A 12789-nucleotide genomic window follows, 5' to 3' on the forward strand; every position below is an offset into this window, starting at 1 on the left:
AGCAAACTACTTCCCACTGAGTGCTGAGAGCAATGTTTGGTTTATTACTCACTGTGTACTGATTTCCCTCCAACTGCACCCACCACTCCATTAACAAACACAATCAGGATCTTGGCCTGAAAGTGTTACAGGCTGTTACCACACACTACCTGAGCTGCAAAGAATCCACAGCAATCTCCATCATTTTTAACGTCAAATGTAAACAGCTCCTTTGGGGGATGGGGGGGAAGAGGTTGAAAGAAAATATCAGGGATAATGCAATCTTTTACATCTCCATGTGTTGCATTGCAACACAGCTGCAAGTTTGAAGGAAGAACAGCAGGTGCAGGGCTGATAGGACGAGGCACGTTTGTGAGGGAAAACACCCTCTAAAGTCCCAGAGATGGCCTCAACTGAAGTGTGAAGGCTAATGCTGTGCACGGAGTCCCATTGTTTTGAGAAGACAGTACCAGCAAAAGTGACAAAGACACCTAAAGCACTCAGTCAGCATTCGAGTGGAAATTACTTGAGGCCCATGTTGGATAGTAAGTGGGCATAAAGTAAATACACTAACACACCCTCTTTCTTACACGTGTCCTTGTAGACCAGGCTCAGTGTGGGACACAATCAACATAAGACTCACTTTGTAGGTTTGATTCAGACATGTGATTAAAATCCACTTTACTCAATTTTAGCAATGACAATTCAAAATACAAGACTGAGATAGCAATTTAAAAAAGTTCAATTAAAAAATCTACAGCAAAGTTGAACCCTGAAACAAATCTGTACCGTCAAAATACCGTTAAAAAGACATCAATGCTTACAGCATGCTTCAGAAACGGACAAAAATGTAGCACTGGGAATTATTCCCTGTACATATAACTCACAGGGATTACAGAAAAACTTGGAAATAATTTTTTACAACTGAACTTTTCCCTATAATGCCTTAATATTATCTAGAAAATGTCAAACAACTCACAATGGACAATCACATATTGGTTACCAACATTAATTCCTTCTTTTGAAAAATAGAATGCACAATTAGTGTCACAGCCCAACTTTACAAATATTTGTTAAACAATACCCCATCCACAAATCTCCCCTTCTCCTCATCCGGAGAATAGCCAAGCACATTTGATATTTGAAGGAATCATCCTTTGGACAGTGTAGTCATTAAATGCAAGGCATCACTTAGAAAGCTCCAGAACTTTCTGCAATACTGTTACATTATCTGGCCAGACTGTACCAGGTTATACAGATACTTCTTCCTCCCGAGTATTATTGGAATTGGTCATCATAATTTAAAACCCACCAGCCAGCCATTTTGTAGACCCTCTTCAAGTACTGCAGAAAATTTTTCTGAAGACAATGCAAACTATCATTACAACTTAGTAAAACTGTGCAGCCTACAGTATTAGTATTACTGTGGATCCAGTATAGATCCAAGAGACTTTCTTTTAGTAGAGAAAGTGTCACTCAACCAAAAAATATTAATGTTGTATTATAATAAAAAAGCCCTGCTTTAATATCAAAGTTGACTGTATTAAATTACAGGTTATTGTCCATGTGAAGTTGACCAGTCAACTTGAAGATCTATCTTCAACTGTTCAAGATAAACAGCTAAGATATCTTGTCCACACACGTTCCTTGCCTTCCAGATAGATACAGAAAAAATAATGTTCAGAAATATAAATCAAACCAACACCTCCCTCCCCTTCCCCTCAGCACCTGGACAATATAGGAGAGTTCTGAGGAAATCAATGCCACAGATGCCAGGTCCATTCTGCTTCAGTTCTTGTACTCAACAGGCACATCACCAGTTTCATTCAATAGGCATGTACGCACCAATGCTTCAGTGACTGCATAGGGGTCACAATTGGCAGATGGACGGCGGTCTTCAAAGTAACCTTTCTTGTCTTGGCCAACAGAACGAGGTATGCGGATGCTGGCTCCTCTGTTGGCAACTCCAGCTGAGAACTCATTAATATTGGAAGTTTCGTGGTAGCCTGTCAGACGCCTGGCATTGTCCAACCCTCCCTTGGGATCATAGGCACGGATGTGGTATTGATGCCTCTTGCCAAGTTTTTCAATGCATTCCTCAATGAATCTAAAGGAAAGAATAGTTTTACTGCTATGTACCAACTTGAATGTACAGGAGCACAAGAAGCTGCAGACAGCAGTGAACGTAACCCGATAAATCATAGGTGCAATCCTCCCCACCACTGGTAGTATCCACAGGAGGCACTGCATCAAGGCAATATCCAAAGATCCTCACCATCTAGCTGATAGCATCTTTTTACAGCTACCACCATAAGCAGGAGGTACAGAAGCCTGGTAGTTCCACATCTCCAGGCTCAAGAACATGGTAGCATAGACGTTAGTGTGACACTATTGCAGCTCAGGGTGTTCTGCACTTCAGAGTTCAATCCCACGTCCTCCCTGTGGAATGCACCAGTTTCCTCCTCTGGCTTCCTTCCACAGTCCAACAATGTACCGGTGAGTGGGGAGTGGGGCAGAGTTAAAATGGTGGGTTGCTGATGGTGCAGCTCGAAGGGCCAAAGGTTCCCTGCTGTATCTCTAAATTAATAAAATGCTACTTCCCTTTGACCCTTTGATTCTTGAATCAACTGGTACAGCCCCAATCAACAGAGTTTAGCAACAGTATGCCCACTTTGCACCAAAATAAATTGATGCTTTGTTCTAATTGTAGTCCTTTGTGTAAACACGGTGTGTCTAATTGTTTTCATGTGAATGATGCTTATCTAATGCAGCATTATCGTCTGTGATGCCACTGCAAGTTAGTTTTATTGCACCTGTGCGAACGTGGACTTTTGCCTTTGATAATGAATTGCACTGAGTTGAGAAATGAATTTTCCTTATGAACTTGCAACGCCAACCTACCATCAAAGGAGAGAATTCATATTTTCGTACCATTAAGGATGCACCAGTTGAGGAAAAGTAATCTCACCATAACCTCCCCACCCCCCACTTGAGTACAGCAAGGTTAGAACGTGAAGGGTTCCCCCGTTTCTGCTTCAGACACTCAGCCCCAAGGTGTAATACTCACTTCAACCCGTTGTCTTCCCGCATCGCCTTGGTGCTGAAGTTGGTGTGGCAGCCAGCACCATTCCAGTTACCAGGTATGGGCTTTGGGTCAAAGCTGGCAATGATGCCAAAATCCTCACACACCCTGTGCAGAATGAATCGTGACATCCACAAGTGGTCACCCATGTCAATGCCTTCACAGGGCCCAACTTGGTACTCCCACTGTAATAAAGTCGAGACGTATAGATTAGTTTGAAAGCAAGAATTGCACCAACTGCAACTTTATTGTCAAGATATTGCTTTGGAGATGGTTTATCCATATTCCTAGCAACGCACACGTTATTGAGGATTGCGTTACGACTTCTCTTTCCAAGTTTAGCCAATCAGGACAGAAACCCAATGATGGTGCACATTTAGGGTGGTCTTCATGACCAAGAGATCAGTAACACTTCACACTCATTAAAATGGAAAAAAAAAATGTAGAGATTTACAACAATGCTATCAGGACTCAAAGGCCCGAATTATATAGTGAGGTTGGGCAGGTAGGGATAACCCAGGAGATTATAGACCAGTGAGTCCAGTGAATAGTCAGCATGGCTTTGTCAAAGACAGGTCGTGCCTTAAGAGTCTGATTGAATTTTTTGAGGATGTGACAAAAACACATTGATGAAGGTAGAGCCATAGATGCAGTGTATATGGATTTTAGCAAGGCATTTGATAAGGTACCCCATGCAAGGCTTATTGAGAAAGTAAGGAGGCATGAGATCCAAGGGGACATTGTTTTGTGGATCCAGAACTGGCTTGCCTACAGAAGGCAAAGAGTGGTTGTAGACAGGTAATATTCTGCATGGAGGCCGGTGACCAGTGGTGTGCCTCAGGGATCTGTTCCGGACCCCTACTCTTTGTGATTTTTATAAATGACCTGGATGAGGAAGTGGAGGGATGGGTTAGTAAATCTGCTGATGACACAAAGGTTGGGGGGAGGGTGCTGTGGATAGTGTGGAGGGCTGTCAGAGGTTACAGCGGGACATTGATAGGATGCAAAACTGGGCTGAGAAGTGGCAGATGGAGTTCAACCCGGATAAGTGTGAGGTGGTTCATTTTGGTAGGTCAAATATGATGGCATAATATTAATAGTAAGAATCTTGGCAGTGTGGAGGATCAGAGGAATCTTGGGCTCCGAGTCCATAGGACACTCAAAGCTGCTACACAGGTTGACTCTGTGGTTAAGAAGGCACACGGTGCATTGGCCTTCATCAATTGTGGGATTGAGTTTAGGAGCCGAGAGGTAATGTTGCAGCTATATAGTTGGCGTGTGGCCAAGTGGTTAAGGCGTGATCTGAAGGTCATGAGTTCGAGCCTCAGCTGGGGCAGTGTCCTTCAGCAAGGCACTTAACCACACATTGCTCCTGCACATTTATAGCCCAGCGGCAGCGGTTGGTACAGTATGGACAAGACAAGGCCCTGGTCAGACCCCACTTGGAGTACTGTGCTCAGTTCTGGCCGCCTCACTACAGGAAGGACGTGGAAGCCATAGAAAGGGTGCACAGGAGATTTACAAGGATGTTGCCTGGATTGGGGAGCATGCCTTATGAGCATAGGTTGAGTGAACTCGGCCTTTTCTCCTTGGAGCGACGGAGGATGATGAGAGATGACCTGATAGAGGTTTACAAGATGATGAGAGGCATTAATCGCGTGGATAGTCAGAGGCTTTTTCCCAGGGCTGAAATGGCTAGCACGAGAGGAGACAGTTTTAAGGTGCTTATAAGCAGGTAAAGAGGAGATGTCGGGGTAAGTTTTTTTTATACGCAGAGTTGTGAGTGCGTGAAATGGGCTGCTGGTGGTGGCGGAAACAATAGGGTCTTTTAAGAGACTCCTGGATGGATACATGGAGTTTAAAAAAGGGCTATGGGTAAGTCTAGGTAGTTCTCAGGTAAGGACATGTTCGGCACAGCTTTGCGGGCAGAAGGGCCTGTATTGTGTTGTTGGTTTTCTGTTTCTTATTCCTTGGAATGCGAGAAACTGGGGATGACCTTGTAGAGGTGTGTAAAATCTGAAGGGTAGAGATGGAGTGCACACAACCTTTTCCCAGGGAAGAAAAACTGTTTACCATTGTGTTTTTGCACCTCAGTCTCATTTACTGTTTTAATGAAACCCCGACAAAACACTAATGCATCTGCCTCCACCGAACCAGCCACACAAACACCCTGGCCACAGCAGATCAGAGGCTGGGGATCCCATGTCCAGTGAGATTCCACGGTACAAATGCCTGTGTGAACACAGCTCCAACAACTCAGAATCTCACCACGCAAGTCAAGCAGATCACTTGATTTGGCAATTAATTATCCCCGGAACGCACCCGCCTTCCCTCCACCAGCCGCACTCACCAGGCTACTCCAACGGTACCACCCAAACCCAGCAACAGAAGGCCAGCCAGTGCAAGGAAGCACTGCTACTTGCCCGGTCCCCTTGCAAGTTGTAGACCCCCTCCCCCCACCAAACGAGGAAAAATACCGGTCAACTCTCATAATCGCATCTAAATAGAACTCTCTCCCAACAGCATTTCCCCAATCAGATGGTCCAAGTCCTGCACCAGGGACAACCATAAAATTCCAAGCTAGTATTCCAGCAGTGCGGAAGAAGCACTGACAAGCCTTCCCCTGGGATTAGAAATCGTGCACTTGTCAGTTCATCTCCTTCTCAGTGAGATGAAAACTTCCTATTTCTACATGGGGCAAACCCAGCCAATCACACCCCAAACTCTACCAACGGCATTTACAAGAACTGTAGCACTAAAATTACTGCAGCAACTCAGCAGGTAAAGCAGGGGGTAGAGTAATTGCTGACATTTTGGGTCAACACCCTACATCAGATTTACAAGCTTCCTGCACCATAGCTGGCATCCCTGAGCATACCAGCACCATGATCGTCAACAGCAATTACCCCAATCACCCTGAAATCAGTTCTGAATCTCACAACTAGCCCCGCTTCAGAATGCCACCTTCCCTTCAGACCTTGAGCAATGTTGGTGTCAGCTCAGTATATCGCACATCGAACATTAACAAGTCTTCATGCACGGCCAGCTGTACCACACAACATCCCACCCAACAGCAGAACACTCGGGCAAAATAATATTCATGTCGTCAGAAAATCAATGTTTGAATTCACAAATCCAGGTAGGCACGTGCTGAACTATGGCCACTTGCCATCTCTGCCTGTTCAAGTTCTCTCCCTGTTGCTGCCTGTTCATTTACTGTCCACTTACCAACAATTCACAGATCCAGTCCCCCCGGAATGTCATCCGAGTGGGAGACATTAGGCTGCAATTTAGCAAATTAAACACACAAAGCAAGTTGAAAATGGAATGTAATTAATACAATTGACTACACTGATCCTCTCCACACCTCTTCAACACCATTAGCACTCTGATATCTCCACAAAACACCCGCCTTTATCAGTTCGTTGAGGAATGATTACCAATCATCTTACCTGTGAAGCCATAACCTCAGCGTTTGTTCCAGAGATGTTAATTCCAGCATAGAGGCAGGCTCGGTAATGGGCTTCTACAATGTCACGGCCGTATGCTTTGTCTGCACCGACTCCACAGTAGTAGGGCCCTGTAAGACAGACAGATAGCAATTAAACAACAGGAACAGAAGTTAAACCTTTTCAAGAGATGGATGTCACTGGCAGGGCCAGCATTATTACTGATCCTCAAATGCCCTTGAGAAGATTGGAGTGGAGCCACATTCTTGGACTGTTGCAAGCCTTCCGAAGAAGGCGTTCCCACAGTGCTGCTGGAGTGACAGTCCTAGACCGAGTGATGATGTATTTTCGGGTCAGGATGTTATGCCCTTTGGAGAGAAACATAGGTGGTGGTGTTCCTTCCTGTCCTTCTTGATGGTGGGGGGCTTTAGATTTGGGAGGTGCTATCCAACAATTCAGAATATAACTGCAGACCATTTTGTAGATGGTTGACACTGTGGTGAAGGAAGTGAATGGTGAGGAGCAGCTGCAGTCATTACGCCTAATAGTGCTGCATCTCACTCCCGCCTTCTAGACGGTCTTGGGGTGTCAGGACATGAGTCACCCACCTCAGACCGATGGAGAACTCAGTGATGGAAATGGCACTGAGTGTCAAGTAGAGGTGATCACTGGTTGGCACCAGGCACAAAGGTTACTTGTCACACTTCAATGTTGTCTGGGTCTTGCTGCGTGCAGACAAGTTGTGAATGGAACATAATTGTGAACAGCCGTAACATCCCCACTTCCAATCTTCTCATGGATCTCAACGATGAACTCAGAATACTGCCATCAGAACCTCCTTTGTGATATTCTGGGTCCGGGATAATTTGACAACCACCTTACTCCGTGCAAGGTTTGATTTCAACCACTTGCATTTTCCCTTTGATGCCCATTGACCAGGATGTCTCGACACCACGCACCTCTGCAGTTCAGAACAATTCCTTCTGGACACCAGAACCACAGTTTGAGACCCGTGAAGACGTACAGGCCTGGAGTAATTTTGCAAGACCCATTTTCAGTAGTGCTGACAGGGAGATGGTGGCCTGTTTTACTTCTATTCTCGTCCTGATTTAAAGCAACTGGCTGGATCACTGCAGAGTGCAATAAACATCTCATACAGTCTTGACTGGTAAAAGATCGCACACCTCCTTCCCCAAATGGCAAGGCTGAACCAAGTGGTTCCTTGTGATTTTACTAACCAAAGGAAAATCCCACAGTTACAGCACGCGCTCTCATGCCTGGGTTGTCAGGCTGTCCCCAGGTAAACAACAGATTCTACTTTGCAGCCAATTGTGACCACAAATTAGAAATACACTCAATATGGTAACCACCACTCCAGTATTGCAATGATTGACATGGAAGGCACATCAGGCTGAAAATAGCAATTACTAAATGAAAAAAAAAAGAAACTTTCTGCTGATCACAGGAACAAATGTATGCATGTACATTTTTGAATTTATGGAAACACATTCATTTGCTGGGATGTCCACAGATCAGATGTTGCTAACTTGGGAACAGCCTGAAACTTAACCACTACAGTAATAATACATTGAAACAGTCCCTTCAGCCCTTTGAGTCCAACTGGAATAAGCACTACTTACCCAGTCTCATTTTTGTCCTCCCACCTACTGGGAAATGCAAGGTTTTACTACCAGCAACACTAACATTTTTCTAAAACACGGGATAGAAAGCGTTAGCACACCTTGTGGTCCAGGAAAACCATTGGAAGGCCATCCGAAGGGGTGCCCATCTGTACCCAGCAAAGTATATTCCTGTTCCATCCCAAACCAGGGGTACTGGTTTGAAATCATAGACATGATTTTTTGACAGGAATTTCTAAGATTACTTTCTGTAGAAAGAAACAACAGGTTGTAACATCAATTATGTAACATTTCCCCTCAAAAGAAACTATTTAATATTAGCTTTAGTAAACACTTAACAAGTAAGAGTTACGTCGAGGGTGACAAGAGACAATGAGACTGAAGCTCTGGACTTAAAATGATGGATGTAATCTGGCTGATTCTATTGACCCCATTATAGCAGAAACAGAAGAAATTCACCAGGATGTTGACCAGATTGGGGAGAAGTTGGCTGACTGAGGTTGCTTTCGCTGGAGGTTCAGAGGCTGACAGGAGGACTGATAGAAATAAATATTAAAGAGATATACACAAGACAGAATAGTTTACCCCAGAATAGAAATGTCAAACAGTACTAGGTATAGGTTTCAGGTGAGAGGGGCATGCTTAAAAGAAATGAGTGAGGCAAATGTGTGTTTCTTTTAACTATACAGAATGATAGGAGCCTTGGATGCACTGTCAGGGGAGGTGGTAGAAGCAGACATGATAGCAACATTTAAGAGGTATTCAGACAGACATGAATCCGCAGAGAATGGAGACCACGTGCAGTTTAAATTGGCATTGTGGTCAGCTCTACAAGTTGGGCTGACCAGCCTAAAATTCTATGTTCTGCATGTTCTCATCAGAGTACTGAACAGAGAACAATATGCAGAGATAAAATTTACAGGGCTACAGGTAGACAGGAAATGAGACAGAAGAGATTTGCTTCAGTACGATCCTATGCCTTTCAAAGTAAAACTTTCAACCAAAGTAATTTCACAGGAACAGCATCAACTGAGTGGGCCAATCCAGGTCTAACAACATGAGAAGTGGATCCCAAAGCCTTGCGGGCATTAATGGGGCAGAATGGATTCAAGGGATCAGGGAATGTTTTAGCCTTTATAGAAAGGGACCGAAGGTCTGAACCTGAAGGACATGATGTTATGAATGACAGCTTGGGAAGGTTGGTTCCATGAAAAGTACATCAGTAGCTGAGAGTGGGAGAAGAACTTGTCCACTACCTCTAACCCAATGTCACTTTCTTTCATTTACACATTAGCAAACAAGTGTCAGCATAAAAACTATGCCCGGATTAACAGACTCAGAACGTGCAGGGCTTCAGGGCGAGAGATAATTGAGCAGCACCAGCAAAATGCAAGATAGTCCGAGTGGCCGTGCAACTCGCTACGCCTTCCATACCTGCTGGCTTCCTGTTGTACTTGAGGACTTCACACAGTACAAGCTTGTTTGGATCCCGACGGAAGGGGTCCCGGAATATGGCAGACGGAATCAGGTACATGTCGCTATTGGATCCCTCTGACTGATAGGTACTGGAGCCGTCGAAGTTCCACTCTGGCAGATCTGAAATGAACAAAAGCGTTACAGAATGCAAACGTGACGCAAAAGTCAAAGTCTCCCAGCTCAAAGAAAGGACCATTCAGACAACAAAGCAAACTCATGAACAGCAACTCACATTGTCTCAGTACATCATGTGAAGGAGCCTGGAGGCAGCGTGAGCAGAAGTATTATGCGTTTGAAGCGTATGAAGTCCATAGCAGTGGAAAATTGCTCTAAATGGTTTCATCCCCCACCAACCACCTCCCTACCCCATGTCATATTTACCTATCTTACGTGCAAATAATTAAAACTCCATAGTGAACTTTTTGAGGCAGACCATTGCCTTCAACCAGGGGTCTCCAAAGCAGACAACTGCAACAATCACATTGCCCAGTCTAGGGGAAGATAGCCAACCATGTCTGCTGCAATAGAAACATTTGCAATGCAATTTTAGTAAAATTGTGATGCAGGCAAAAACAACTGCAATTTCACACCATGCACTGAAACAGTGCATTTACTGCACAGACATGGACTAAAGAACCTGTGAGACAAGGCACAAAAAGCACGGATTGAAGAGTCATGTCACACTTGGCTTTGTCGAGAGCACCATGCGAAATGGCAGCGTTACTGTGGTGATTGCAAGGGTCACCGTAGCAAGGCTGACACGCTTAATTCATTACAGCACAGCCGACTTTTCTTTAAAATTTCTCAAAAAAAGCAGAGCTCCATCTGGATTTAAACTGGCTCCAAGCCAATGCGTCTCTCCAGTGTTTACATTAGGAATAATTGGGAAGCCATGCAGTCCACATTCCAAAAGTTAAATATTCCGGCAGCAGGGCCCGGGGAAGGCACGCGATTTCATACCCAGAGAGCCTCCCGAGGACAGTGGCTAGTCAAGCAGAGGAAGTCTGGGCGCAGGGTGAGCGAGCAGCAGGCTGAGCAGAGGCACAGGAGGTCGAGAAGTGAGGCAAATGCAAGCCGGCAGCTGGAGCAGGACCCAAAACACATAGCTACCAACCGTGGGGGCAGTTCAACGAACAGGGGTATGGAATGGATTAAAGATAATGGTGAGTGAGCGTGTCCCCCCGACCTGGGGGGCTACTGGCCGGCGTATCTCGGGTGAGGGATTGGACCTACCAGCGATGGTCTTGGGCTCCCGATCCAGGGTTCTCGTCTTGCAGCGCACCGCCTCTCCCGTGCCGTCGATCCAGATGTACATGGCCTGCACTTTGCCGTCCTGTGGCAGCTCCATGTAGTTCTTCTTGACCACCTTGTTGAGGCCGGCGCTGGCTGAAGTGGCCATCTTGTAGGTCTGCAAGGGAAAGAAGGCACACTGGTTTAGCCTGTGTCGGGGGGAGGGGGTGGAGGTGGGGGCGGCAGGGCGCACCGCGCACGCCGGCCGGCCAACAAAGAAACTGGGGGGAGGGGGCGGGCTGCCGGCTCCCGGCTCCGCTGTGCAAGTCTGGTCTGGTCTGGTCTGGTCCACTCCGCAGTCCTGCACGGCACCGGCTAGGGCGACCAGCACCGTACATGCACCCCAGCAACCGAAGCATGCAGCCCACCCCGTCCCATCTACACTGAAGCACTGCAGCCCAGCCCGGACGCGGCTAATTTCTGGCTTCACCCTGATCAATCCCGCAATCATTTTTCTGGCCGCACTCTTGATCAAACCCGCAAATTAAATTCCTGGATCACACCCTGCCATGCAAATCATGCACACCTCCCCACCACCCCGCCACCAAGCGACCGATTTTCACAAGATCCCTAACGTCTAATTGGACTGAACATCAACCTACATGTTGATTCCGCCATATCGTCGGCTTGCTATTACCGATTTTTTTTACCAGAAACAGGACACATCGAGAGATCCGCATCCTTCACCAAAAATACTACAAAACAAAATTCCCAATTATTACAAGTACATGGGCTTTTTAACCGGTAAAAGCACCGACCCAAGATAAAAGCATCGATAGAACAGGCACACTAAGAGCTAGTAACTCCCGCAGAGAGGCTCAGGTTGTTTGCTGCCGTCTGCTCCCCTGAGATAGGAGGTGGTGTGGGGGGGGGGGTAGAGCCACTGCTCCCAGTAGTTGCCCGTGACGACTGTACCTTTAAACTTGCAGGCACTGTTCACTCTTCAATTCACCCTTGCAGCTTTTCATTCGGCTGCCGTGCAAACGGCCCTGGGAGTTGCATTTATAACATAGAGTCCGGGGATCTGCCCAGGTGCTGCCAGGATGTGATGCTGCGCCGGGCCAGCCCTTGTGCTGCAGTCATTGGTGGTGTTCAGTCTCTGGGAGTTGCTAGTACCTCCCCTCCTGGCTGCGGTTGCTCTGTTCCCCCCTCATGCCCCCCCATCCCCCTCCATCTTCCCTCCTCTCCGCTCCGCTCCGCCGTGCTTCCGATTCGTGGAAATTTCTGCGACCAAAGGGCCCTTGTTGTATTGCATAAGATGCAGAAATAGAGCACGTAGATTAGCATCTGGGCAAAAGCAAGAAAATCTGAACTCGTCCCACTCCATGTCAGTAAATTCGGTGATTTTCCTTTTCCCCAGTTGCAAAGGTTGGGTGCCTAGGACAGTCTTTGCAGAACCTCGTTACTTCTCACGTTTGGCCCGTTATCAAATTAGTCCCAAATATTAGTTGCATAGCATCATGTGAAGCGTGCATTGTTTGTAAAACATCTCCCTCCCTCCCAAAGTTTGGGTCGGGAGCATTCGCACAGTATTATTTTTAATTTGAAACTTCAGTTTGGAACAGCACTGGCAGAACATCCTGAGCACTTGAGTTTATTTAAAATAATCTGTTGCGGTTTAAATCCGCAGCGTGTAATTCTCGCTCAGTAATGCAACAGATTTCGTGGAATTAGATAAGAGGATTGCGGTGTTACAAATAAGAAACAAATCAAATGCTCTCAGATCACGGATGGGAAATTCATTGGGTTTCCTGTTCCTCAGAATCCGACTTATTAGCACCGCTGTCGTTTAAGTGATCGTTTCACAATACAGTATTACGGCCCTCCTCCCTGTTGCCTAAGCACAGTTTTGTCGGAAGTGCTGTCTTCTGAT

The 12789-nt window shown here is 46.0% G+C and overlaps 1 protein-coding gene across 2 annotated transcripts; it reads right to left on the minus strand.

The window, feature by feature from the left end:
• Positions 1–630: 630 nt before the first annotated feature.
• LOC140206154 (glutamine synthetase, mitochondrial) lies at positions 631–11946 on the minus strand. Of its 2 annotated transcripts, XM_072274394.1 has the most exons (8): positions 11832–11946; positions 11519–11611; positions 10860–11034; positions 9585–9746; positions 8252–8398; positions 6514–6641; positions 3047–3246; positions 631–2086 (listed from the first exon to the last, which is right to left on the minus strand). In XM_072274394.1, exons 2-8 carry the CDS (start codon positions 11594–11596, stop codon positions 1768–1770), a joined length of 1209 nt encoding a protein of 402 aa, XP_072130495.1. In that variant the 5' UTR covers positions 11597–11611; positions 11832–11946; the 3' UTR covers positions 631–1767. The 2 variants fall into 2 exon arrangements, with proteins under 2 accessions (XP_072130495.1, XP_072130497.1); XM_072274396.1 differs by lacking the exon at positions 11519–11611 and having other exon boundaries at positions 11832–11944.
• Positions 11947–12789: the final 843 nt, after the last annotated feature.

Source organism: Mobula birostris, chromosome 12, assembly GCF_030028105.1.
Source record: "Mobula birostris isolate sMobBir1 chromosome 12, sMobBir1.hap1, whole genome shotgun sequence".
NCBI classification, from domain to species: domain Eukaryota; kingdom Metazoa; phylum Chordata; class Chondrichthyes; order Myliobatiformes; family Myliobatidae; genus Mobula; species Mobula birostris.

Coding starts and splice junctions, on each gene's coding strand:
- LOC140206154 (XM_072274394.1), bottom strand. CDS start 11,596: ATGCGGATCTCTCGATGTGTCCTGTTTCTGGTAAAAAAAATCGGTAAT. Junction 8,399..9,584: donor GTACAACAGGAAGCCAGCAG/GTATGGAAGGCG, acceptor TTCTTTCTACAG/AAAGTAATCTTAGAAATTCC. Junction 3,247..6,513: donor CTGAGGTTATGGCTTCACAG/GTAAGATGATTG, acceptor ACTTTATTACAG/TGGGAGTACCAAGTTGGGCC.